The 24,156-nt window shown below is 41.2% G+C and overlaps 1 protein-coding gene across 1 annotated transcript in view; it reads right to left on the reverse strand.

Annotated features, from left to right (window-relative positions):
- Nucleotides 1–450: 450 nt before the first annotated feature.
- Nucleotides 451–24,156, reverse strand: part of tusc3 (tumor suppressor candidate 3) — a 419,194-nt gene continuing 395,488 nt past the window's right edge. The window contains exons 9-10 of the mRNA XM_067996474.1: nt 8,456–8,546; nt 451–713 (exon numbers count right to left, since the gene is read on the reverse strand). Coding sequence (XP_067852575.1) covers nt 698–713; nt 8,456–8,546 — 107 coding nt within the window. The 3' untranslated portion in view covers nt 451–697. The remainder of the gene's footprint in view (nt 714–8,455; nt 8,547–24,156) is intronic.

Genomic DNA, 24,156 nt, shown 5'->3' on the forward strand with positions numbered 1-24,156 from the left:
ATTTGCTACCTGTGGCCATGATTTAAATAGTTGAAACCTTGAGTGAAAGCTTGTAGCTGGCAGCCTTGCAGCTGTGTGTTATACAGTACTACCAAAACCAAATGTGACCCCACCACCAAGAACAGTATTTTTAAAAAGTAAAATTTGCCAACTCACGCCATCAAGACATATGGTTAAGTATTTCCTGGCAAATCCTTGTTTAGAGCTGAACTGAGACTTTAAACACAGTGGGTGAATGCAGCTACTTTTACTTTAGCTTGAATTAATTTCCTGTGTTACGCACATAATCTTGTCCCCAGGCTCCACTTGACAAAACACGTTTCAGTGCCTCTTCAGAAACCTGACAAGAACATTAAACACTTTCGTGAAATATGTTGTGATGTCGTATTATGCCAGGGAATTGAGACAAAGCCACATAGACATTGCTGCAATTTGTTATATTTCTGATCAGTTTGTACACCATCTTGTACAGCAATTCAAACTAATAAATAAATCTATATATAAGAAAGACAAAGTGAAAAGCAAATGCACGGATTCAGTTCTAAATGGCACTTTTACAATTCCACAATGACAAGTGTAGCAATTAATGGTTAACATTTTTTAACATTGGCTAGCAAACCCAACTATAAAGTACTTTCTCCTCAGATGGTGGATGTCTCCGTGTAGACCCTCAGGCTTTCTCGTGTTTTTCCATTTGTTACTTTATCAAAAAGCTGGAAAAGAAGAACATTTATAAATGACAATATACTATTCCTTAAAGGTCACCGGTCTCTGCCCATTGAATGCAACATTAAAAGAGTATATACATTGAGAGTTAGTACTTATTATGAGATGTATTTGATATACATACCAACCTAAAAACCTGATCAACAGCTCTAAAAAAGCTGGTAACTCAAAACCGGCCTTGAGGATAGGCCTATGATTTGCAGTTACTCTGAAAGTGCAGTGGGCCATTCACTTGGCTTAATTTAAGCTGCAGGTATATCCAAGATTCCATCACTTGAATAACAGAAGACAGCGACAAAAATTGTGAGGATTTTCCTTCCTTTCTTGCAGTGAAATTGTGGATAATTACGTATATGTATTGGTACTCTCAGTTGTTAAATCTGATTGTTAATTCATATTAAAATTGTTTATATAGTTGTTATAGTGACAAGAAGGCATTCTTCTCTCCATTTCCCCAGTTTACGAAGGGCCTCCTCTCCTTCCCAGTTCACACTGGCATTCTCTCCACCTTCCCCTCAGTTAATGCTGGCTCACTTTTCCCATCTCCTCAGCTCATCAGTTCCTGCTGGCATTCTTTCTCACTGTCTCCTAGTTCACACATGCACTACTCCTCTCTCCCCATAGGTTATGTTGATTCTCTTTGCGCCACCCCCCACTTCTCCCCCCTCCTCGTTTATGCTGGCACTCTTCTCCATCCGCAGTTCACAGTGGTATTATTCTTCCCTTTCTTCTCAGTTCGAATTGGCACTTCCCCTCCCCCCAATTAAAGTTGGCATCCATATCCTTCTCCCTGTCTTTCAATGATCACAATGGCACTCTCATCCCTCTCCCATTCATACTGTTAGCTTCTTATCCCTTCTCCACTCAGATTATGCTGGCACACCCCTTCCCCCCCCATCCCAGTTTACGTCAGCAATGTTTCCCTCCCTCCTCACCGCCACTCCCAGCACAAACCTGTCAACTGCTGCTACTCTGGGGGGTGGGCGATAGAACAAAAATTCCCATTCTCACAAAACTGTTAAAACTGTTGTGAGAATTCCCATCCACACTGTGTGACAAGAGTTCCATCCCTGGTCCAGCAGCAGCTTCAGGTAGGAGAGAGGAGCTAATTTTTGATAATGCTGACTGTCCATGGGAAATGCAGAGGGATGGTCTGTATGGTATTGCATTTTTAAAAATGTTATGAAATTTTCGATGCACTCATCACCATACTTACTGCTGGACATGTCTACTCATTTCAAGAGTAAGACTTTAACCTGCTTACAGCAGTACTTGTCTAAATCACTGTAAACTGATTTTGCCATTAAAAACTGTACAAGTTACAAAAGAGGCAGGCTATGTCTGTGAGGAGAGGTAGACATCTTCTCCGGATCGTAATTGATTAAAAAAAAACCAAAATTTACTTTGGTGCTGTGAGCTACATATAGTAAAACAATGTGAGTGTCCATCTCCCAGCCCATAAAAGAAATTGCATCAAATCTCCTCTACAGCAAAAGAGTGCATTATAAAATGGGGAAAATGTCACTGTAAATATTTCATAGTTGAACAGTAGCAAAAATGTATTTGTAAAACTTAAGAAAAAACGTTGCCGTTTTGAGCACCTTTTTTAAAACTCCGTTCTTTCAAATAGAGGTCACAGCTGAGTGAAAAAGGGCAGCTGAAACATGATGAACTTCTCCCTTTCCCTTACTTTTCATTTGCTTCATTTAAACACTTTTGGGATTTAGTCTGTGAGGAATAGTAGCACTTTTCATCTTAATCATTCCTAGAACACTTAACTTAGTGACATGCGGAACAAAAAGATGAAAAAAGATCAACAGAAGTTCAAGGTTTTAGTTCTGCAGAGTAAGTGGCACTCTTAGGGTTATGAAAATGATAACAGATGATGAATATTATTATATCAAATGAATGCAGCAGAGAGGCAACCTGTGACTTTTTTATGCAATGACCTTTTGGAGTGCCTGCATTTAAATAAGCACTTGTTTTGACATATAGCAGGTTGAATGTCTAGTTAGCAGCTTTTTATAGTTGTGTAACTCATGCATATTATTGTGTGGCCATGATAGATTAGGGAATGCAATTGCTAAGCCCTCACTGTAGTAATTAAACACAAAAACTGCCTTTCACATATCCTGGATCGTTTCACAAACAGCATTATACAAAAGGGATCGGACAATTTTCCATCTCCACCCCTTTCACCCCAGAATAGTGCGCATGCATCCAACTTCAGGTTCAGCTCATTTGAATGTGTTGGGTGAGCATCAGGTGGGTCAACTGCCTCAGATTCAGCACCTGCTCGCAGAAGTGGGCGGGAAGCTGTGCGCGGGACAGGACGATGTAAAGCATAAAGGACCCCTCCACCCATACAGTGCAGACTTTGTTCTATGCACCCCCCACCGCCGAAAACCTATCTGAAAACTATGGACTCCCCTACTGAAGATCCTCTAATCTTAAGGCACAGCCTAGCAATCCCTAAGGCTGAGTTTGTATGGGTGATCCTTAATTCCCAGCTGACTTTCCCAAAATGATGTTGGAAATTCCACATCATTTACTTGGGATTTAAATGCTTTTGCCTGTTTCAGGCGGGAGGTTCACACCTCCATCTATTCAGCCCCAGGAAATACACATCAGGCTAAAAGGGACGTGACCCGGCGATATGGGTCTTGGATCCTACTTCCTGTCTCTAATATTCTATGAATTGATGCATATGGGATGTTAGGAGCAGGAACATTGGCCCCAGTGATTTTGATCAGGGTGATGAAGTCCAGTCCAGATGATGCTCTGTTAGTTTTCATCTCTCGAGCACTAAGATATCCACTTTTCCAGCTCCCACCCTAACCACGTCAAAGAGGCCATCCCCTATGGACAGGCCCTGCGAATACACAGGGTCTGCTCAGACGAGGAGGAACGCGATGGACACCTACAGACGCTGAAAGACGCCCTAGTAAGAACGGGATATGATGCTCGACTCATCGATCGACAGTTCCGACGGGCCACAGCGAAAAATCGCGTAGACCTCCTCAGAAGACTAACACGGGACGCAACCAACAGAGTACCCTTCGTCGTCCAGTACTTCCCCGGAGCGGAGAAACTACGCCATGTTCTCCGCAGCCTTCAACATGTCATCAATGATGACGAACACCTCGCTATGGCCATCCCCACACCTCCACTACTCGCCTTTAAACAGCCACCCAACCTCAAACAAACCATCGTTCGCAGCAAATTACCCAGCTTTCAGGAGAACAGCGTCCACGACACCACACAACCCTGTCACGGTAACCTCTGCAAGGCATGCCAGATCATCGACACAGATACCACCATCACACGAGAGGACACCACCCACCAGGTGCATGGTTCATACTCCTGTGACTCGGCCAACGTTGTCTACCTCATACGTTGCAGGAAAGGATGCCCCAGAGCATGGTACATTGGCGAGACCATGCAGACGCTGTGACAACGGATGAACGGACACCGCGCAACAATCGCCAGACAGGAGGGTTCTCTCCCTATCGGGGAACACTTCAGCAGTCAAGGACATTCAGCCACCGACCTTCGGTTTAGCATACTCCAAGGGGGCCTTCGAGACACACGACAACGCAAAATCGTCGAGCAGAAATTGATAGCCAAGTTCCGCACCCATGAGGACGGCCTGAACCGGGATCTTGGGTTCATGTCACACTAAAGAGAGGTGTCACCTAAAAGGCCACCGAATATACAAACCCCCAAAAAAACAGAGAGAGAGAGAGAAGGAAGACAGTCAATGACCCGTTATATTAAAAACAGATAACATTTGTTCGCTGGTGGGTAACCCCACCAGCGAACAAATGTTATCTGTTTTTAATATAACGGGTCATTGACTGTCTTCCTTCTCTCTCTCTCTCTGTTTTTTTGGGGGTTTGTATATTCGGTGGCCTTTTAGGTGACACCTCTCTGTCTGCTCACTGTGATTGCCTTGGCAACGGGCAGTAATCACCAGGCATTGTTCTGTGATTTACAAATGCGAAGGATTCGAAAATTTCATTTCCACACCATTCACCTGAGGAAGGAGGAAGCCTCCGAAAGTTTGTGAAATTTAAAATAAATTTGTTGGACTATAACTTGGTGTTGTAAAATTGTTTACAATTGTCAACCCCAGTCCATCACCGGCATCTCCACATCATGACTAAGATATTAAAGTAAGGTTTAGAGGAGCATACATTATTTAGGCAATGAGTATGGTAGCATTTCAAATATTATCAACATTATCAACATCAACAATATCAAATATTATCAGGATTTTAGTGCCAAATATATGTCTGCTACAAATCTGTTTATGAGTAGGCGAAAGTGCCCCAGGCACTATTTTGTTCATGGGCATTAAGACTATATTTGTGTTTTCTTATCGTGAGCAAGTTTTTAAACGCACCTTCTGTGTTAACAGATGTTATCCAATGGGCCTTGTGACCAGGGCAATAGTATAAAATTGCCATTTATAGTTGAACTGTAATAATAACTATGTTCTCACATTGCAATCTTTTCAACAATAATTCTGTATTATTTATATTCCACAAATGTGCTTTGTTGGTAACAAAATATATTGATATAAAATTAATATATTGTCGTGTTGGCTTCCCTTTCATTATGTTACTACTTTTGCTTATTCTGATTTTATTGTCCTGCCATCATTGTAAATAGTGGTATTCAGTACAAAAAATTAAAATAAATATATATTAATCAAACTGAGTTTCTTGGTCAATTGAAATGAAAATCAGGAGTGATGTATAATGGACGGCTGATCTGATATCGGCTGTTTTACACTATCGTCCAGAGTCAAAATTACTCCCTTTACTCTCTGTTTCTCTGTCTTTTCTCATTTTCACACACTTTCAATCTTTTTATTTTATAAATAGTTTGTTGCCAGGATCAGTCATGAATGTTGACAGTCTTGGTCCCACGCTACATGTTGAAAGGACAGCAGCCTGATCCATTTCCCTGAATGAACCCCAAAGTGTGAACAAATGTTTCCAGGAGCAGTGCACAATTCAACTTGCTTCAGCAGCACCGACCATTGACAAATTGTGCAATTGGATAGATTTAAAAATGAAAACACGACAGAAGACTTTCTTGAATCATACTAAATGTTAATCAGGTAACTTGTGAAATGGCACCATCCCTTCATCATATATTATATTCTTCTGACCATCCATTTTTATGCTTATAATATTACCAAAAACTGGTCTGCCACACATTTACAGACATCCCATAAAGTTGAATGAACCTCCTCGACAGAGGTTCACTGAAAACAAAAACAAAATTTTGCTGTGCATCTAGCTTGCACTATCCTTAGTTTTAAATGTCATTTAGCTGCAGAGTTGTTTAAAATTAAATTAATTGTTTTCAGGTACATTCTGTAATAAGACGACAACAGCTTCTGGATCTCAACTCTGCATTTGGGAAATGAGAATATTCATTTGTTAAAATCTTCCTGAAAGCTTTCTGTCCTGATTGAGATGGTGAAAAGGTCAGCGAATAGAAATGATGATAGAGTGGACAAACTAGTGTAAAATGGAGTACCAACATGCAGTGCGACAGTGTGGAGGGTGGCACCAAGTTCCCAGTTCCTACCAGGTCATTTTTGCTTGGTTCCTAGCAGTCAGCCAATAGAAGCATTGGTTCTGACCTGGGAAGGAAAGTCAGGAAAAACAGGGCGCATGCCTCATAAGAGAGTAACATATTCTTGGAAAAAGGGAAAACGGAGAAAAGAAGGAAAGTATAGCAGGGTAGGCAGATATAAGAACAATCAGAGAAATCGATTCGCAGAAAAGCATGTAACATAACAGACAAAACAGTAGATACATAGGCAAAGACAGATGGATCGATAGGTTCGCAAACAGAAAAAGATTGATGGATGGTCAGATGCAGGACAAAAGATAACAGTATAGATGGCCAGCAACATGAACGGCCAGATGGGCCAAAAGTTTGAGGAACCAACTAATAAAATGGTATTGATAAATGCATTAAGCATGATTTAAAAAGACATCGGGCCGGATTTTGTTCTAAAAATAACAGCGAGCCGAACAGCACTCATCATTATTTAAGTGCAAATGGTAGAGCAACTTCTGGCGATCGCACATGTGCAGTTAAATGTGGAAATCCGGAAGTTCCTCCACCAGATGTCCTGCTCCTCCAGAAGCTTATCCGAAAGGAGATCTCGCCGACTGACTCATTGTTTAAATGACTGCAACAGTGAGAAGTTCCTCTACTGCCCTGATGGAAACAAAGTAATCTTGCCAGAAAATGGTGCGTCAAGTTTTTTTAGTCTAACCAAAATTTTAATGGCGGTGTAAGTCTTAATGATTGCGAAACAAACTCTCTGGCACTGAAAATTTACTTTTACCAGTGTAGAGTCTCATTCCTTCACATTTAAATTGTTGCTGGACATTTAAAAAAAAGTTTAAATTTTAAATTTTATTATTTACTTTTTCTTTCTTTCTCTTTTATCTCTGTCTTTTAATTCAATATTTCTTACCCTCCCTTTATTTCGCTTTCTGTAACTGATTTTACATTGAATTCACCATTCTGATTTACACTTACTGGTTCTGTGTCTGCGCTGCTTATTAACATGCTTCAATCTGATTGGTTAAGGGGATAGACCGTTGCTTGCTCCATTCACACAGGTCCAGATGCCCGAGAGAAGGTGCTGAGCTGGATTGTGGTCCCGATTCGAGGAACTTGCAACGCAAAAGTCCATGAAAAGTCTATGGGCAAGTCAAAGTTTAACGAGCAACGGGTGGCATTCGTTTGCCGCTCAGAGCAAAATCCGGCCCATGATATTCAAAGTTACATGTTCTGTATAAACTAACTGGCGCAGATTGCCTTCTTATTGCGGTTGGTGTAAAAAGATCATCTGGGCACTATATATACAGGAAAATCAGGTGGGGAGAATTGCACACTTAGGGGTGAATTTTCACTTTTACTACTGGGTGGAAAACGGGTGGTGGGGGATCAGCCACCTGTTTTACATGCCGTCTGAGTCTGGTTTCCAAAGAAACAAAAAACGGGTGGGGTGTAAAACGGGCGGCCGATCTGCTATTGTTCATTTTCCGCCCGGCAATGAAAGTGAAAATTCACCACCTATAATGGAGCACCCTTGATTTTCAGTCCGTACATTTAAATGAATGGAAAACTGGACAGGTTCCATTACACGTGTACAATCCCCCGCCTGATTTTCCTCTATCCTGGTGGCCTCGGGCGATCCTTTATGTCCAAGTGCCATAAGAGAAAAACCTGCCCTACAATGCTTTCCTGTAATTCCTCCCCAGCCTGCACAAAATTAATTTCCACCTTCACCCAAAAAAGAAAAATCTTTTACAATACTGTGAATTTCAAAATGGTGAGATAGTTCCTTGGGTTGCCTGCCTGACTCTTGGCTGGAATAGTGTGTGGCACATTTAGGGACTGAAAAAGAGGATTAGAACTAAGTATGCTCAATAACATTTAGCATTCAAAATTGTCAGACAGAAGATGCATAAAGAATCTCTCATTGTACAAAGAGTTAGTTATATTTGCACTGTGTTATCTTCTATTTCGAATTCTGTTGCTTTGCTGATAAGAATTGTTTAGATACAGTTGAGGAATGACAGCCTGTATTAACAAGTATGATTATGTGTTGTGTTCACTTATCATTAACTGTAGCTGCTTTATGTCTCAAAGACAGTACATTGAGATTAGAAGGTATGACCATGCCTACCTGTAGGGATACCCATGATATTTGGAGCGAAATATTGACAGCAGCAAACTGAAGAAAAAAACCACCAAGCCTAATCCCACCAGGCAGATTACTGTAGGAAACAGATAGAGGAACACATTAGAATTAATCAAAGCAACTCAGTGTAACTTCAAAAGAACTAATTCAAGTGCAACTTGGTGATAATACTGCTGGTTTTCTTGGGCAGCTTTACTCCACTTTCGAGTAACTATACCATTTGCAATGCTGTGGAAGGTTCAATGCTAAAGAGTGTTTTTCAAATGAGCTGGGATGGTGGCAAAGCCATTTGTAATTTCCAACATTGATATAACTACCTGTTTGGAAGTTTCTGTGGTACCACTTCAATCGGAGTTATGGAAATTTCTATTATATGAAGAACAAAGATTGCTCTGCTACAAATTTGGAGGTGGTGCATCTCCTCCATCGAAGGCACTCAACATTTCTTTGGTGGGGGGAATAGTTATTTTATGCTCATCAAGGTGAGCAATGTTGTTCCTGATTTCAGTATCCAGTGTTCCCAAATCAAGTATGTCAGGTTTCGGTGCAGTATACAGCTCCCACTAAATTGACCTAACAAAGATCTATACACAGACTGACTAGCAAGTTTCCCATGAGCAAATGAGGAGTTGGAAGACATGCTATAATGGTTGAATCAGAGGAGATATTAGGAGGGGTGACCAAAAACTTTGCCAAAGAGGTGGATTTTAAGGAGGGTCTTAAAGGAGGAGAGGGTGGTGGAGAGGCAGAGAACTGTCTATGCCTTCCTGAAGTCTTTGTGTCATCAGCAAATTTCAAGGATTTGTAGTTCAGCAGATGATGCCGGTGCATTTTGGGAGTTGTAGTACAGGGTATCATGGTTATACTCTGATAGATGTAGTCTGCTACTTGATTGCAAACAGCATAGAAGGAGGCCATTCGGCCCATCATGCCTGTGCCGGCTCTTTTAAAGAACTATTCGGTTAGTCCCACTCCCCTGCTCTTTCCCCATAGCCCTGCAATTTTCTCCACTTCAAGTATTTATCCAATTGCCTTTTGAAAGTTACCATTGAATCTGCTTCCCCCATCCTTTCAGGCAGTGCATTCCAGATTATAATAACTTGCTGTGTAAAAGAATTTCTCCTCATCTCACCTCTGGCTCTTTTGCCAATTACCTTAAATCTGTGTCCTCTGGTTACTGACCCTTCTGTCAGTCGATACAGTTTCTCCATATTTACTCTATCAAAATCCATCATGATTTTGAATGCCTCTAATAAATCTCCCCTTAACGTTCTCTGTTCTAATGAGAACAATTTGTACGAGTCGGGAAGACGGTGCAAGAAAACACAAGTTCCAGGCTAAAATTAAAAAGTGCTTTAAACTTTTTTTTAAAAGGAAAAAAGTTTCAATATCTAGAATAGGGTATATTATATAGGATGTAGCAACAGCAAAAGTTAAAATAAAAAAAGGGACAGAGACTAGTGAGGGCAAAAAGGGAACATTGATTTTGCGATTATCTTAAATAGTACAATAATGAAGCTGCTCCTGACAGTTAACAATACATAAGCTGAAAATGTAATCAGCAGCTGAGGAAGACTTAACCTGATTCTGCTGCAAATCAAAGGATTACTACATACAGCATCAATATTTCACACAAGTAAAAATCAAAAAATAATTCCTGCCCTCCTGTACTGAAGGTAGAGGGTACAGTTAAACATACATCAAGTAACCTCAAGTACCTCAGCTTTGTGACCATTCTTCATGTGTGAGCCTAGGCCATGAGTGACAGCTGGGCTACTTCCCCGCATAGAGCAGCACAGTTTAGCCCAATCTTCACTTCACGTTCATATGTACTTTCTAGTGAAGGTTGGGGAGTGGTCACTGGATAATGGACTGGAGTGGGAATCCTGGCTGATTTTTTTCCCTCCCTACCCAGGGATGCTGAGGGTAGTTTTACTACCTCACCTGCCACATTGACTAAGACCAGCTACCTTAGTGAAGATGGAGAACTGAACTTAGGACCTTCTTGTCTGTTTGGCTCAGTTACACACTGTTTTACACATGTAACAGCTATAATTCTACACATGTAACAGCCATAATTCTACACATGTAACAGCCATGATTCTACATGTGTAACAGCCATAATTCTACACGTGTAACAGCCATGATTCTACATGTGTAACAGCCATAATTCTACACATGTAACAGCCATAATTCTACACATGTAACAGCCATAATTCTACACATATAACAGTCCTCAATTCCCTGTGTTCCTACTGGTTAATGGCAACATGCAATACTAGGAATTCAACTAAAGATGTGCAGCAGTTTCTATTGGGAGTCACATTCCTACAAATATTATATCTCACTACTGATGGTCACCTGACAACGACTTTTAAATTGTCTCCTCTTCTTTCCTATTCTTTTCAACCTTGGTGGTGCATGTAATATGGGCCTTGACCCATCATCTGAGTTCCTCAGGAGTTGCCTAAAAATAAATTTTAGGTAACTCCTGAGGGAGACAATCATTTGGAACAAAATGAGATGCAAACATCGGTTTGCATTACACTTATAACAAAATCTCATTTTATTAAAGGGTAAGGAATAAGGAAGCTACAGTTAAACTCATCTGAAATTCATCTGATGTGTATTCAACAATGTAATGTTCTAAAACTAATCTCTACTATGCATTCATGCATGATGACTGTGCACTGTCCAATCAATTGGAGACAGGGCTCAGTATGAAACAAGCCATATTAAACAAGTCAAAAATCTGACAATTAAAACTATTCTCAACTTGATTCCAAAGAAATTTATAGCAATGTTATAAATCTAGGTTGACTCTGCTTGTGGGTTGTGTGCTCTGTCCTAAAAGATCATCTCACAGCTGACACCTTCAGTAATTTGACATTTCAAGTTACAATGTATTTGGAACAAATACACCACCAACTTTGCAAAATACACCCACACATTTAATCTCCAGAGTGTATATAATGAAAATAATGGACATACAATTAAAATATTACAAATGTATTTACAATATTCTTCTAATAGGTCACATTTTTATCAATACCAACAGTAATGTGTCTTCTCTTTTCTGATGTAGTCATAAATGTGAGTTTCCCCATTAAAAATAGACTTTGGAATGCACTCTTTTATTTCTTCTGTGAAATACTCTGTAAATATATTCAAAATAAAACATTATGCAGCTAATGATAGCAAAGAAAACCTTTGCTTCCAGCTGATAACTGAAAAGGTATATTAGACACTTCAATTTAACCAAGAGGCTACTATCAATTATGACACACTGTAATTAAAAAAAGAGAGAAATTGTTAAAAAGAAAATCCAGAGTAACTACTGGCCGTAAGGCACATTTTATGAAGTTTGGTTTATGTGCAATACTTTAAAGGTATACAGCTGGTTGATGGATCAGCTTTCAAGTTTTATATTTTGCTGCCTTGCCACTTAAAAAGTTGTTTAGTATTATGAATGATTTTTTCTTATCCACTGCTGCTAGCTATATGTTTGGAGTCGTTAAGCACAAATAAGCAAGTAAATAATTCAGCATAAAAAGAACAACTCCAACATTTGTAAGGAGTTGTACAACACCAGGTTATAGTCCAACAGCTTTATTTGAAATCACAAGCTTTCGGAGCTTTGCTCCTTCGTCAGGTGAGTGGAGGGTTCCATAAAGGCACAGCATATATAGTTAGAGAACAATGCCTGGTGATTACAGATAATTTTTCCAACGGCCCTTTATCATACCTCGGCAGAGAGATAATCACAGCAATCAAAGGAGTGGATGGTGTTCAGACAGGTTAGTCAGGGAAACATTACATCCAAGAATACTGAATACACAAGGGGTCAGATCACAAAGACAGAGAGAGAGAGAGAGAGAGAGACCCGAAAGGCAGAGAGAGAGAGAGAATGACCAGTTGTATTAAAAACAGATAACTTTTTTTCGCTGGTGGGGTTACATGTAGCGTGACATGAACCCAAGATCCCGGTTGAGGCCGTCCTCATGGGTGCGGAACTTGGCTATCAATTTCTGCTCGACGATTTTGCGTTGTCGTGTGTCTCGAAGGCTTCACTGCACAGGACCTCCAACCAACGCTATACACCAGATACATCGACGACATTTTCTTTCTATGGACCCACGGCGAAGAATCACTGAAGAGACTACACGATATCATCAATAAAGTTCCATCCCACCATCAAACTCACCATGCACTACTCCTCAGAATCGGTTTCTTTCCTGGACACACGAATCTCCATCAAAGACAGGCACCTCAGCACCTCACTCTACCGCAAGCCCACGGACAACCTCACGATGCTCCACTTTTCCAGCTTCCACCCTAACCACATCAAAGAGGCCATCCCCTATGGACAGGCCCTGCGAATACACAGGATCTGCTCAGACGAGGAGGAACGCGATGGACACCTACAGACGCTGAAAGACGCCCTCGTAAGAACGGGATATGACGCTCGACTTGTCGATCGACAGTTCCAACGGGCCACAGCAAAAAAATCGCATAGACCTCCTCAGAAGACAAACACGGGACACAACCAACAGAGTACCCTTCGTCGTCCAGTACTTCCCTGGAGCGGAGAAACTACGCCATGTTCTCCGCAGCCTTCAACATGTCATCAATGACGACGAACACCTCGCTAAGGCCATCCCACACCTCCACTACTCGCCTTTAAACAGCCACCCAACCTCAAACAGACCATCGTTCGCAGCAAATTACCCAGCTTTCAGGAGAACAGCGTCCACGACACCACACAACCCTGCCACGGTAACCTCTGCAAGGCATGCCAGATCATCGACACAGATACCACCATCACACGAGAGGACACCACCCACCAGGTGCATGGTTCATACTCCTGTGACTTGGCCAACATTGTCTACCTCATACGTTGCAGGAAAGGATGCCCCGGAGCATGGTACATCGGCGAGACCATGCAGACACTGCGACAACGGATGAATGGACACCGCGCAACAATCGCCAGACAGGAGGGTTCCCTCCCAGTCGGGGAACACTTCAGCAGTCAAGGACATTCAGCCACCGATCTTCGGGTAAGCGTTCTCCAAGGCAGCCTTCGAGACGCACGACAACGCAAAATCGTCGAGCAGAAATTGATAGCCAAGTTCTGCACCCATGAGGACGGCCTCAACCGGGATCTTGGGTTCATGTCACGCTACATGTAACCCCACCAGCGAAAAAAAGTTATCTGTTTTTAATACAACTGGTCATTCTCTCTCTCTCTCTGCCTTTTGGGTCTCTCTCTCTCTCTGTCTTTGTGATCTGACCCCTTGTGTATTCAGTATTCTTGGATATAATGTTTCCCTGACTCACCTGTCTGAACACCATCCACTCCTTTGATTGCTGTGATTATCTCTCTGCCGAGGTGTGATAATGGGCAGTTGGAAAGACTGTCTGTAATCACCAGGCATTGTTCTCTAACTATTTAGGCTGTGCCTTTATGGAACCCTTCACTCACCTGACGAAGGAGCAAAGCTCCGAAAGCTTGTGATTTCAAATAAAGCTGTTGGACTATAACCTGGTGTTGTACGACTCCTTACATTTGTCCACCCCAGTCCATCACCGGCATCACCACACCATAACTCCAACATTGGCCTAGTAGCCTAAGCAACACTGGAATTTAAAAAATAGACCTACAACACACTTCTGCTACAAGTTTTTTTGCCCTAAATGTTTTGTGAAAATTAACTTTTAATCTTGCTTTACTAAAAGCTGATCTCAGACGAAGTCCATGTAACATTCTTACCATAACAGGTTATCAACTGAACTGTAGTACTGTTATGTTACTGTAGCTCAACCTTCATTGCAAACTGATTTTTACTGCATGGACACTGTTTCAAACATTAGCTATTTAATATAATTATAAATATTTGTATCTTACACCAGCTATTTTACTCCAATCGTTTATTTTACTTTTAGTTTATTCAAATTGTAATTCGAATGAATGGTTGGTGTAATTATGAATGCTAAGCTATCACTGGAACTATTCGATAACTATTTTAAAAAAATTTATGTATTCCTCCTTCCTCTATTTTTTAAAAATCTCATGAGTTCTTAACTCTATGCTGTCAGCAAGAGCAACAACTATACTTGGTACAAACTATTAAACTACTTTGTTGCCAATGCCATTCCAATCTTAGCTATTGGGAACCATATTTGGTGCAGGTGGTCATGTGTCACCCCTCTATAGTTAGAAGATGTGATATTGCAACTTGTCTATCAAGAAACCTGGCCAAAAGTTACCAACTGATCAGAGTGCTTGCTAGAGGGTTTCATTTCTCTGACGGCCCTGAATCATGAAGCTAAGATTATAAAGATAGCATCTTAATTGCTGTCCCACTAAGCTGGCCATTTCTGTCACCATCTTGATAGTTTTCCTAGCTGCGAATTAAACCCCATCACTAGCATCACTTTTGCTGTTGCTGCCCGTTTAAGGCTTAGGATACAGCCGATCCTGCCTGAGCACTATTTGATAATGTAGTATACGAAAACTAAATCTAGAAAAGCTTGCATCAGAGGCTAATAGCATTGAGAATGCTGCATGGGATTTTCATGCAGTGCCAGAGGTGGTGAAAGAGGTGTCTGCAGAGACCCAGGAAGAATTGATGGCAAGGCTGAAATGGAGCTTTGTAATCACCAAGCTCTTGATCTTAAGTACGATGGTGTTTTATGAAGTAATATTCCCAAAATAGCCTGGCTCTTCCAGGCCATTCCTGCCATGACTTCAGCAGAAGCGCACAGGAAAAGATGCAAAGTATGCCAAGATCTAGATATTCCAGTTCCCGGCCTTATGTTGGGGATTTAATGAGAGCCTGTTGGGGGAGGCAGGAGTTCCCATTTTCCTTGTCCTCATAGGGTCCTGGAATAGCTTTGGCAGCAAGTACGCACTAGGACCAAGTGTACTGGCTAGCCAAAGGAACTGCCACTGTGCAGCACAATAATCGTGCTATTGTCTCTAGTTCCCTCTCCATGACCCATGTGAGGCAATAACTACAGAATTGTTCAGGCTGATAGCAACAGCTCTTTTCAGATTATTATACAATACCATATCACAGGAGCTGAAATTCAAGGTAGCCGGTGAACTCCGGTAACCAACACATTCGGCTATTAAACTTTGTGATCCCGAAAACTTGCGATTCGGCTCCACTGCTACAGCAATGACAGAGCAGAAATTCTGATGGCCCCAGACTGAAATGGTAACTAGAATCATAGGATCATAGAACTCGCTCAGAATTCCTAGCGTTGGGCTAATGTTGGTGGGCAGCTGTGCCCACATCAGCGGTGTTGGGCATCCACTAAGCAGAGGAGCCAAGAAAAAGCTGCGGTGACCAACCACTCAGGGCCAGAGCCAGCAGGTCCGGCTGAAGACTGTAGTCAAGAGTGGAAATTGGCTCATTTCTAGAAGGTCAATTTTAGATGGTCCAAATTTGCCCTATCCTAACATGGCAATTGGGGTTCTATGTATGACATAAGACCCCAATTTAAATATTTAAATGGGCCTATCTCCTGAAACAGGCAGATGCTTCAACGTCCCAGCAGTAGGCCCCTGTAAAAATGACAGTGTGCTGATCGTTGGCGTTAACGGGATGCTAAGTCTACTGATCCCATTTTCTCTGCTACCCCATTAATGCCGATTTCCACAAGATAAAATCGACCCCATTATTTTTTTTAAATGATATATTTTATTCAATGTGCATTCATGTGTTCAGAGTGAGCGCGTTTTTGAGGAAACAGTTTAGCATTAACATGTTAGAGAGATTTCCACGATAAGAGAAACTCAGCACAAAGAAACCAAAAAGAAACAACATGCTAATTACATTTATGATTTAGGTCTGGTACATAACTTTAAAATGAAAACATTTTCATTATCTACCAATTTTCACATCTACTGTTAGATTTTCATGTTTCTACAAATAGTTCGGGTGCAAATTTCATCTGTAAATTGTGGAATTTCTTGATTATTTTGACACAGAATTGGAACATCAATTTGTCCGGTTATGGTTTTCTCCATTTGTCTAATTTTTTTTAATTCGTTCATGGGATGTAGGCGTCGCTGGCAAGGCCAGCATTTATTGCCCATCCCTAATTGCCCTTGAGAAGGTGGTAGTGAGCCGCCTTCTTGAACCGCTGCAGTCCATGTGGTGAAGGTTCTCCCACAGTGCTGTTAGGAAGGGAGTTCCAGGATTTTGACCCAGCGATGATGAAGGAACGGCGATATATTTGCAAGTCAGGATGGTGTGTGACTTGGAGGGGAATGTGCAGGTGGTGTTGTTCCCATGTGCCTGCTGCTCTTGTCCTTCTAGGTGGTAGAGGTCGTGGGTTTGGGAGGTGCTGTCGAAGAAGCCTTGGCGAGTTGCTGCAGTGCATCCTGTGGATGGTACACACTGCAGCCACGGTGCGCCGGTGGTGAAGGGAGTGAATGTTTAGGGTGGTGGATGGGGTGCCAATCAAGCGGGTTGCATTGTCCAGGATGGTGTCGAGCATCTTGAGTGTTGTTGGAGCTGCACCCATCCAGGCAAGTGGAGAGTATTCCATCACACTCCTGACTTGTGCTTTGTAGATGGTGGGAAGGCTTTGGGGAGTCAGGAGGTGAGTCACTCGCCACAGAATACCCAGCCTCTGACCTGCTCTTGTAGCCACACTATTTATATGGCTGGTCCAGTTAAGTTTCTGGTCAATGGTGACCCCCCAGGATGTTGATGGTGGGGGATTCGGCGATGGTAATGCCGTTGAATGTCAAGGAGAGGTGGTTAGACTCTCTCTTGTTGGAGATGGTCATTGCCTGGCACTTGTCTGGCACGAATGTTACTTGCCAATTGTCAGCCCAAGCCTGGATGTTGTCCAGGTCTTGCTGCATGCGGGCACGGACTGCTTCATTATCTGAGGGGTTGCGAATGGAACTGAACACTGTGCAATCATCAGTGAACATCCCCATTTCTGACCTTATGATGGAGGGAAGATCATTAATGAAGCAGCTGAAGATGGTTGGGCCTAGGACACTGCCCTGAGGAACTCCTGCAACAATGCCCTGGGGCTGAGATGATTGGCCTCCAACAACCACTAGCATCTTCCTTTGTGCTAGGTATGACTCCAGCCACTGGAGAGTTTTCCCCCTGATTCCCATTGACTTCAGTTTTACGAGGGCTCCTTAGTGCCACACTCAGTCAAATGCTGCCTTGATGTCAAAGGCAGTCACTCTCACCTCACCTCTGGAATTCAGCTCTTTTGTCCATGTTTGGACCAAGGCTGTAAAGAGGTCTGGAGCCGAGTGGTCCTGGTGGAACCCAAACTGAGCATCGGTGAGCAGGTTATTGGTGAGTAAATGCCGCTTGATGGCACTGTTGACGACACCTTCCATCACTTTGCTGATGATTGAGAGTAGACTGACGGGGCGATAATTGGCTGGATGGGATTTGTCCTGCTTTTTGTGGACAGGACATACCTGGGCAATTTTCCACATTGTCGGGTAGATGCCAGTGTTGTAGCTGTTTTGAATAACTGTGGTCACACCCCTTATCTGCCCTTAAATTTCAGTTTTAAAAGTATTCTTAAAATTTTTTGGTCAGGAATATAACTTTATATAACATGCATTTCAGATAAAAAAACACAGGAAACAATAGCCATACTAAGATCCCTTCATGTTAAAGTGTTTCTGTTTACTGCTTGACATTTGTCGAACAATGCTATTATGTGAAACCAAGACCCTCAATGCAGCCAAGTAATAGTCACCCAAACTAAAAGGGACTATTTTACATAGACAGTACCTAATTTTTGTTAGGTATGGATATCAATGGATATGGAGCAAAGGTGGGAAAATCGACTTGAGGTAAGGTCAGCCATGATCTAACCGAATGATGGAACGGGCTCGAGGGGCTGAATGACCTACTCCTGTTCCTATGTTCCAATATTATGGTTCTGGACGAAAACTTGCTTACTTCCCAGAAAGGAAATTTTGAGCTTCCAGTAGGGAGCCATGCTTACAGGAAAGTAGGGCTATGACTCTGTAGCCTCAATTGTCTGATCTGCACTCCTTTCAAGTGTGGCTCTCTGCTCAGAGTATGGGATCATTGAATTTACCTTTTTATGTGCAGGACTTAATATTTGATTCTCCAAGCATTGCTATGGATGAACCATAAACCTAGTGATGTAACTAGAGAATGTAACACAGGCCCACCCACTGTGTCCAGTTTTGGTCCACTCACATGACTGGTGAGATAGAGGTCCTCGAAAAGATTCAGAGGAGAGCCATTACATTGACACCTAGTTTAAAGGCCCTCAGTTACTGTGGTAGGCTCAGAGAGCTGATGTTTTTACTTTCGAAAAGTGTACACTTTGAGGAGATTTGATTGAGGTCTTAAAAATAATGAAAGGATTAGAGTCAGATACAGATCAGCAATGATCTAATTGAATGGCGTAACATGCTCGAGGAGCTAAATGGCCTACTTCTTTTCCTATGTTCCTATGAGTCGCTCCAAGTGGATAGGGGTAATTTAGGGAGGAGCAGGGAGCATAAGTACAAGTTACGTAAGAATAGAACTAGATTGGATGCTAGGAGGTACTTCTTTTTGCAGAGCTGTCATCCTCTGGAAGAAGTTGCGGAGCATGCAGTGAGCGTGGATTTGCTGCAAGCATTTCAAAAGGGAGGTGGACGAGTTCCTGAGAGTGGCTAACATATCTACATTTGGAAGATACGTTGATCATTGGGGTTGTGTAACCCAGTCATCATCATCGCCTGGAGCTTGTTTGATTGCCTTTAGCTGGCGGGATAGAGGGGGGGTGAGGGGGTGGGGTAGGGGGATCAGAGAAAAATTTCCCAGGATTTTATTTCCTAAATTGGCCTATGCTTTTTATTGCCTCTCCCAGGAGATTATGTGGCTGCATGGGGGGAGAAGGTAATTGGAGTCAAAGATGGACCAGATGATCGTTAACTGGTCTTTTTTCATATATTGAGACATTATCAAAAGATACTACATTTTTACCATATGTGAAATGTTTAATTATTAAATAAATAAAAAATGAGAAATATCTCACAAATCTGTCACACTATTTATTCCTAAATTGTTCCAGTTCACTCAGTTGGGGATAAGCCATTAATCACAACTGATATGTTATTTCACATTGATTGGATTATTCAACATCTCATATATTGAATGCAAAAAGAGCAGACATGTCCCCTGAAAAATTAGATACTGTGATACTGGGGTAATTTAATTGCAAATAATATAGGGTCCTATTTTTGGATCACTTGGCATAAAGCCAGGTAAATAGGCAGTGACCACTTTCAGTTATAAATACCATTTTTTTTCTCGGACCTCTTGTCCTGAGAAGGTGGTGGTGGACCTTTTTCAAGTGCTTTATAGTGATTCTATAATCTAGTGGCTTGCTAGGTCACATTACAGGGCATTAAGAGTCAACCACATAGTGTGGACAAATGTAGGTCAGATTGAGTAGGGGTGGCACACTCCCTTCTTTGAAGGATATTAATGAAGCAGATGGGTTTTTATGATGATCGGTCAGTTTTCATCGTCATTTTATGGGCGCTGCTCACAAATTACCAGATTATTGAACTCAATTTCACACTTGGGATTTTAGGTCAGTTCCTTAACTACTACACCTTTCTAATCTACCATGTCTTAACTTAATTCTAGCAATGTCCAGCCATCCCAGGTGAATGTAGACTGGAAAAAATGTAAATCATAATAGAGGGCATACTGGGGAGGTTGATGAAGCTCCAAGTAGATAAGGTTCCTGGTTCTGACAACTTTCATCCCAGGGTTCTGAAGGAATTAGCACAAACAATTGAGTCCTCTTGCGGATATTTTCCAGAGTTCACTGGGCTCGGGCCAAATCCCACAGGATTGGAAAATAGGAAATGTGACTCCCATCTTCCAAAGAGAGGCATGAGATGAACCATCAAATCATAGACTAGTAAGCCTTACTTCCACTGTTAGAAAGTATTTGGAGGTATTATGAGGGATAATATAAGGGAATATCTTTAACGGCAGAGAAATGGGAGATGCAATTTAATACAAGGAAATGTACCATTATGAGATTTGGCTGATGTGGATTATGTGCTAAATGGGAATGTATTTAAGGCATTGGGTCAAGAGAAAGATTTGGGGTTTTAGTGGACAGGTCATTAAAGCCATCAGCACAATGTTCTCAGGCTGCTAAAAAAGCAAACCGAATGTTGGGTACATAACTTGGGTATAACATATAAATCCAGAGAGGTGATTTTAAAACTGTATTTGGCCCTGGTGAGATCACATATGGAGTACTGCATGCAGTTGTGGGTCTCCCTATTTCAAAAAGGATACTCAGTTAATGGAGGGCGTATAAAGGCTACACGGTTGATCCCAGAACTTGGGGGATTGATGTCTGAGGAAAGATTGACGAACGTGGATCTTTTCTCTCTTGAAAAGAGAAAACTGAGAGGGGATATGATAGAAGTATTTAAAATTATGAAAGGTTTGGTCAATTTGATTCAAGTAAGGTGTTCTTCCATGTATAGAATTTAAGCACAAGGGGTCATTTTACAAATTAAGGACAACAAACTAAATTTTCGACTAAATGGGTGATAAGTATGTGGAATAGATTACCGGCACTGATGGTGGAACAAGAACCTTAATAGGTTTCATGAAGGAACCAGACAGATTCTTGTCAACAAATGGGATTCAGGGTTTTCAGAAATATATCAAGGGAAAACTGTGGATCGGTGGGCTAGATGGATGAAGGCCTTCTCCTACCTAAAACTGTTAGTATCTTACAAATGTACATTAATTGAAACTATTCAAATGTATTTCATTAGCTGGAAATTAGCTATTTGAGTTACATAAATAAGCATGGTTTCCAGCAAGGGTTAAAGGCAGAAATGGGTACCAAATTTCATTAACGTAAAATTATTCTAGTTAATGAATACGTAACAAAATGCATTTTCTGCACAACAGCAAAAATCCCTATACTATGGAGCTGTTGAAATGCTGTTACAGTCAATAAAAAAGTTCCCAAATTGAAGAGAACTGCAGAGAGTCAAGGATCGAATATGTGTTGTAGAATGAAAATAGCAGATAATAAAAAAAAGGTCAACATTCCTAAAGACTGCAACATGACCCCTACAAAGGCTGACGTAGGCACTTGTGTGTAGTTGTTACCGTTCCTGGAATTTTACGTCACATGTGGTGCTCTACACAATCTGGCTCCTGCTTTCATTAATATATTCATAAAAAGGTGCCTTTTTGTCAATTGAAAAATATAAATTGTTCTCTTGACAAAAAACAATCCATTCAGAACAATACAGTTGCTAAAAATAATAGCATTAGATTTATTATACACAGTGAGTCACACAGCAGTATCCGAAAATATCATTTGTATTGCTTCATACCATATCAGTAAAGTTTAAACATTAATTTTACATTGCAAACTACGTCATAATTTTACAAAAGAAAAACAAATTCAATGTATTGATTGAGCATTACTTCAAGGTAATTGATAGTGGGCCAAGGAGTTACTGGTTCAAGGCAAATTAGACTGAAGTCAGAAAGTTCTTCACACAAAGAGTGGTCAACACATTGAATGGTCTTCTGGGTAGGATAGTGGAGGCAAAAACCTCGGAGTCATTTCAGAGACAGTCGAATGCTGTGATGGTGTACTGAGGATTTTTCTAGCTGGATGAGCTAGAATGGGCCAAATGGCCTTCCTCATTCGTACTTATCTTGTGATCTGTGACTTTTAGAAGTAACTAAACTCAGCTGCGTTCTAGATCTAGTGGTGTAAAAGTTTTCAAATAGCAGCAAATGATAGACTAACTAAAGCCAGTGGTATCTGGTTGGACACGGTGATCTATACTGGTATTTTAGTTCCGTTGTGGTAATCACTTACTGTTATGTAAAACCCACAAGGAAAATGTGGAATAATTGTAATAAAAGTACACTTGCCTTCTAAAGTGTTTTCTTCCATTCAGTGTTAAGTGAGGCAATATTTCCCCAACCCGATTGATTTTAAAAGATGAGAACGGAGAAGAGTCACTTAAGTAAAGAGCTGAATTGAATCATCAGAAGTAGAGGAGTAGTACAACCAATGTTTGGTGTTCTAAACTGAGAAATATTACAGCTGGGGCCTTGAAATCTCAGCCCTCTAACTGCTTTATTTTGTAATCAAGATGAAGAAATTCAACTTTTAGTTCATCCTCTGTAAGAATGTGGATAACCTACTCTTCAATTGCTTATACTGAATTTTAACTGAAAGTGGAAGCATTCAAAAAATGTAGTTCATAATATTTTGATGTACCTACTATCTTTATTAATTCACTTTGCCCCATAATGACAATAACATTTTCTGTCAGCGGCTAATGTAAAGCCTGACTCAATCTAGCTATGAAGATTGGAATTCTGTGAAGCAGGTTTCAAAAAGTCTGATAAGATTACAATGTTCAGGTAATATTTGTGACAGATGAAAACTGTAAAATGTTGTTTGGGTTTGAATGAAAACCAAAAAAATCAGCATTTGTTGAGAGAAACTTCATTTTAAAAAAACCTAATATGGACACAGTATTCAGTGCAAAAAAAATGTCATCTTGTTTTGTGTGAGTGTGTGTTCGTTCTCACTTTAGGATGGTGTGTACAAGTAATTTTCCGACCTTGTCTTGTTGTCAGGGAGTCTTGCTCACTGAGAGCGTACAACCAGAAATTCAGGCATGCATTACCCATGATAATGGTCAGAAAATCATCAGCACAATTTGCAGTATGTGCTCTTGGTGGACAAGACTCCCCGTGGGAGCACAACGTTGGAAAATTGCCCCTTATCTCTTAATGTAAATAGTTTTTGTGGCTTAGTGTTTGTTTAAATCATCTAAAAGTTTGAACTCATCTTCAAACTATTATGTTTTGCTTTCCTTATTTCTGTTAAATAAATGACTCATCCCTAAGGATAGTCTTTACTGCATCCTGCAAGGTGGAGGCAGTAACCTGTGGAATGTCATTCATACTTCAGTAGTTCTTATGAAACTGTATGAATATTCTGCACAAGAGATAAATTATGAAGTAATCATTCAAACTCCATCTATTAAGCCTTCTGTCTGAGGGGGTTAATGAACAGCCTCAACTGTATTAACATGGCAATATCTCAAAAAGAAATGACTCTGTTGCTACAAAAATCTCAGTGCCAATACCTCACACAGTATCAGGTCAAACATGGGCAAGGAAACCGCATGCTGATTACCACCTACTGCCCTCCCTCAGCTGATGTATCAGTACTTCTCCATGTTATGCACCACATGGAGGAAGCATTGAGGGTAGCAAGGGCACAGAATGTATTCTGGGTGGGGGCTTCAATGTGCATCACCAAGAGTGGCCGAGTCCTGAAGGACATAGCTGCCAGACTGGGCAGGAGGTGAGAGAACCAACACGAGGCAAAAACCGACTTGACCTCATCCTCACCAGTCTACCTGTCGCAGATGCTTCACACTGAGGACGCAGTCCATCGTGTTGTGCTAAATAGGATAGATTCAGATTCAGAACAGATCTAGCAACTCAAAACTGGGCATTCATGAGGCACTGTGGGTCATCAGCAGCAGCAGAATTGCATTCCACCACAATCTGTAACCTCATGGCCTGGCATATCCCTCACTCTACCATTACCAGGGGATCAACCCTGGTTCAATGAGG

The sequence above is a fragment of the Heptranchias perlo genome, chromosome 1 (assembly GCF_035084215.1).
Source record: "Heptranchias perlo isolate sHepPer1 chromosome 1, sHepPer1.hap1, whole genome shotgun sequence".
Classification (NCBI taxonomy): Eukaryota; Metazoa; Chordata; class Chondrichthyes; order Hexanchiformes; family Hexanchidae; genus Heptranchias; species Heptranchias perlo.